The 3684-nt window shown below is 56.1% G+C and overlaps 1 protein-coding gene across 6 annotated transcripts in view; it reads left to right on the top strand.

Annotated features, from left to right (window-relative positions):
* The window catches only part of IL1RL2 (interleukin 1 receptor-like 2), a 68987-nt gene that overhangs the window by 38554 nt on the left and 26749 nt on the right, over positions 1 to 3684 (top strand). For all 6 annotated transcript variants that reach the window (XR_001362621.1, XM_014541869.1, XM_014541870.1 and 3 more), the window contains one exon: positions 905 to 1048. Coding sequence is in view for 5 of the 6 variants with exons in the window: in XM_014541869.1 (XP_014397355.1) it covers positions 905 to 1048 (144 nt within the window). In the remaining variant the exon portion in view is untranslated. The remainder of the gene's footprint in view (positions 1 to 904; positions 1049 to 3684) is intronic.

Raw genomic sequence — 3684 nt, 5'->3', positions numbered from 1 at the left:
GGAGGCTGGGGCAGGTTGGGGTGGGCGCTGGCCCCCGGAGGCTGGGGCAGGTTGGGGTGGGCGCTGGCTCCGGGCCAGTCTTGTGGAGCCAAAAGAGATGGCTTCAGAGGCAACTGAGGGCTCTGTATTTATGGCACGAGTCCTGCTGCTCAATTTTGAGTAGCAGTTATAGCAACATTATAATCAAGAACGTGTGGCAGTGCCAGCTGCGGGGCTTTCCAACACTGTGCTGGCTTCACATCTGGAGTGCGGACAGTGTCATGCGGGGCGGCGTCCTCCTGGGGGGAGGGTGTCCTCCTGGGGGCATGTCCTCCTGGGGGGAGGGTGTCCTCCTGGGGGCATGTCCTCCTGGGGGCGGCACCCTTATGCAACGGGCCACAGCACTACCCTCCTCAGGCTCAGGGAGGCTGGGGCAGGTTGGGGTGGGCGCTGGCTCCGGGCCAGTCTTGTGGAGCCAAAAGAGATGGCTTCAGAGGCAACTGAGGGCTCTGTATTTATGGCACGAGTCCTGCTGCTCAATTTTGAGTAGCAGTTATAGCAACATTATAATCAAGAACGTGTGGCAGTGCCAGCTGCGGGGCTTTCCAACACTGTGCTGGCTTCACATCTGGAGTGCGGACAGTGTCATGCGGGGCGGCGTCCTCATGGGGGGAGGGTGTCCTCCTGGGGGCATGTCCTCCTGGGGGCGGCACCCTTATGCAACGGGCCACAGCACTACCCTCCTCAGGCTCAGAGCTCTGTTTCCTGAAGCTCAGGGTCAGACCAGAGCCCTCTACGCTCAGGCCTATGACTCAGCGAGGGAGGAGTAGTCACCGTTCCCTCACTGACATCGGATGCATCCCTGGCCTTTGCAGGGGCCTGTGAGGAAGCCAGGACTGACTGTGTTATTCTGCTCTCCTCGCAGCGCCAGACGGGCGAGCGTACCTGATCGGTGGGCTGCTGGCCATCACGGGCGCGGCTGCGCTCCTCCTGTGCGTGTCCAGCAGGTTTAGGATCGACATTGTGCTTTGGTATCGAAGTGCCTTCCACTCTGCGGGGACCATAGCAGGTAAGTGCGGGTGTTCGCTCACCGTGTGGCCATTTGAAAACACTTGGTCTTGCTTTCCAGCTGCCTTTTATGTTGCTGGCAATGCAGAGGCAGGCCTCTCCCTGGACTTTCATGCTGCCAAATGCCTTCCCGGGCGCCGGTGCTGTCGGCCACATCCCGCTGAGGCCCGAGCGACCCAGGGGGCAGATCCCCAGGTCCCACTGCAAAGACTTTCGAAGGGATCGCACATCCACTGGTGTGAGCAAAAGAAGGAACTTGCTCCTTAAGCAAAGTGCTCTTCACCCAGGAACCGCCCTCAGCACAGTGGGTGCATTTCAGGATGGGTGTGCGGGCAGGATGGGTGTGTGGGCAGGATGGGTGTGTGGGCAGGATGGGTGTGTGGGCAGGATGGGTGTGTGGGCAGGATGGGTGTGTGGGCAGGATGGGTGTGTGGGCAGGATGGGTGTGTGGGCAGGATGGGTGTGTGGGCAGGATGGGTGTGTGGGCAGGATGGGTGTGTGGGCAGGATGGGTGTGTGGGCAGGATGGGTGTGTGGGCAGGATGGGTGTGTGGGCAGGATGGGTGTGTGGGCAGGATGGGTGTGTGGGCAGGATGGGTGTGTGGGCAGGATGGGTGTGTGGGCAGGATGGGTGTGTGGGCAGGATGGGTGTGTGGGCAGGATGGGTGTGTGGGCAGGATGGGTGTGTGGGCAGGATGGGTGTGTGGGCAGGATGGGTGTGTGGGCAGGATGGGTGTGTGGGCAGGATGGGTGTGTGGGCAGGATGGGTGTGTGGGCAGGATGGGTGTGTGGGCAGGATGGGTGTGTGGGCAGGATGGGTGTGTGGGCAGGATGGGTGTGTGGGCAGGATGGGTGTGTGGGCAGGATGGGTGTGTGGGCAGGATGGGTGTGTGGGCAGGATGGGTGTGTGGGCAGGATGGGTGTGTGGGCAGGATGGGTGTGTGGGCAGGATGGGTGTGTGGGCAGGATGGGTGTGTGGGCAGGATGGGTGTGTGGGCAGGATGGGTGTGTGGGCAGGATGGGTGTGTGGGCAGGATGGGTGTGTGGGCAGGATGGGTGTGTGGGCAGGATGGGTGTGTGGGCAGGATGGGTGTGTGGGCAGGATGGGTGTGTGGGCAGGATGGGTGTGTGGGCAGGATGGGTGTGCGGGCAGGATGGGGTCCGGGACGGGCAGCTCAGCCGTGTTCCCAGAACTGTCACTCCCTGACTCCGCAGCTCCAGGAGCTGAGTAAGGAGGGTGGTGAGTCCGGGTTAGTGAGGCCACGCTCAGCAGGAGGAGAAGGAAGGGGGCTGACTCACCCTGCCTCGCGCTGAGCTCAGAGGAGGAGAGGCTCAGAGCCCCTCCATGGGGCTGAGGGCTGGGGGATGGGAACCCACAGTCAGCCAGGGGTCCTCTTCCTCTTTTTGTTTTTTTTAATCCATAAAAGTCTATGGCACTTTGTGATTAAGTTCTCCACAGCTCAGCTCTGCGTGCTCTCGGGGAAGCCCCCGGGGAGTGCTGGCCTGGACAGCCAGCCGGTGGCGGGCGCGGAGTCCCTGCTGCCTGCAGCCTCCTTCCTGGAGGACAGCCTGGTTGTCCGGGCGCCTGTGAAGCAATGGATGGCAAACACAATGAGGAGGGAGAAGCTGCCCTTCTGTGACCGAGCATTTATCCCAGGGATTAGTCAGGCTTTCTGCGTGACTAATCGTTACTTGTGTAGAAGTCACAGTTTATAAGTGGGTTCCCATCGTAGGCCTGGCTAAAGCCCACGGGTCCTGTCTATTCTCCATTCAGTCACAGGAGGCGCTTTACAAACCCTCCTGCCAGGGTGCATGTGTACAAAGCACGCAGACCGACGTACAAACCTTAAGGGATGTGTATTTGTGAGAAAGTTCCCATAAACAGAACAAGTAAAACCAAAACCCAAGTAGGTACAGTGAACACAGGGAAACAAAGGAAAAATGCCAAAATTAAGCCAGGGCACAGTTATGACAAATCTTGGGCAGGTTTTAAAGTGAGTTTGTGTTATTTACAGGGGTGGGCAAACTTTTTGACTCGAGGGCCACAATGGGTTCTTAAACTGGACCGGAGGGCCGGAACAAAAGCATGGATGGAGTGTTTGTGTGAACTAATATAAATTCAAAATAAACATCATTACATAAAAGGGTTCGGTCTTTTTTTTTTTTTAGTTTTATTCATTTCAAACAGGACGGATCCGGCCCGCGGGCCGTAGTTTGCCCACGGCTGGACTAGACCATTTATGGGATCTCTTTGAGATTTTACCCAAAGGTAGGGAAAGAACACCATTGCAGCTTTTATTATTCTTTTCATTATTATAAGTTGAAAAAGAAAACCCAAGAGAATGTACAAACAAATTATTGGAATTAATAACAGAATGAAACAAGGTGGTTGGCTATAAGATCAATATACAAAACCAACTGTATTATTATACCAGGAACAAACAGAAAACATAATTTTTTAAAATATACTATTTACATGTGAAAAGGTTGCCACCTGCCTTGGCTCACCTGCACTGGGATGTCCTGGGCCTTCTTTCTCTGTTATCCATGGCTCCTCTCCTTTCTCCAACTGGGAAATCACCCTAGGTTTGGAAAATTCATATCCTGCTTATGCAGTAAAAAAAAAAAAAAAAAAAAA

The sequence above is a fragment of the Myotis brandtii genome, unplaced genomic scaffold (genome assembly GCF_000412655.1).
Source record: "Myotis brandtii unplaced genomic scaffold, ASM41265v1 scaffold281, whole genome shotgun sequence".
Classification (NCBI taxonomy): Eukaryota; Metazoa; Chordata; class Mammalia; order Chiroptera; family Vespertilionidae; genus Myotis; species Myotis brandtii.
The sequence above is the reverse complement of the archived record's forward strand: the minus strand, read 5'-3'. Positions and strand labels throughout refer to the sequence as shown.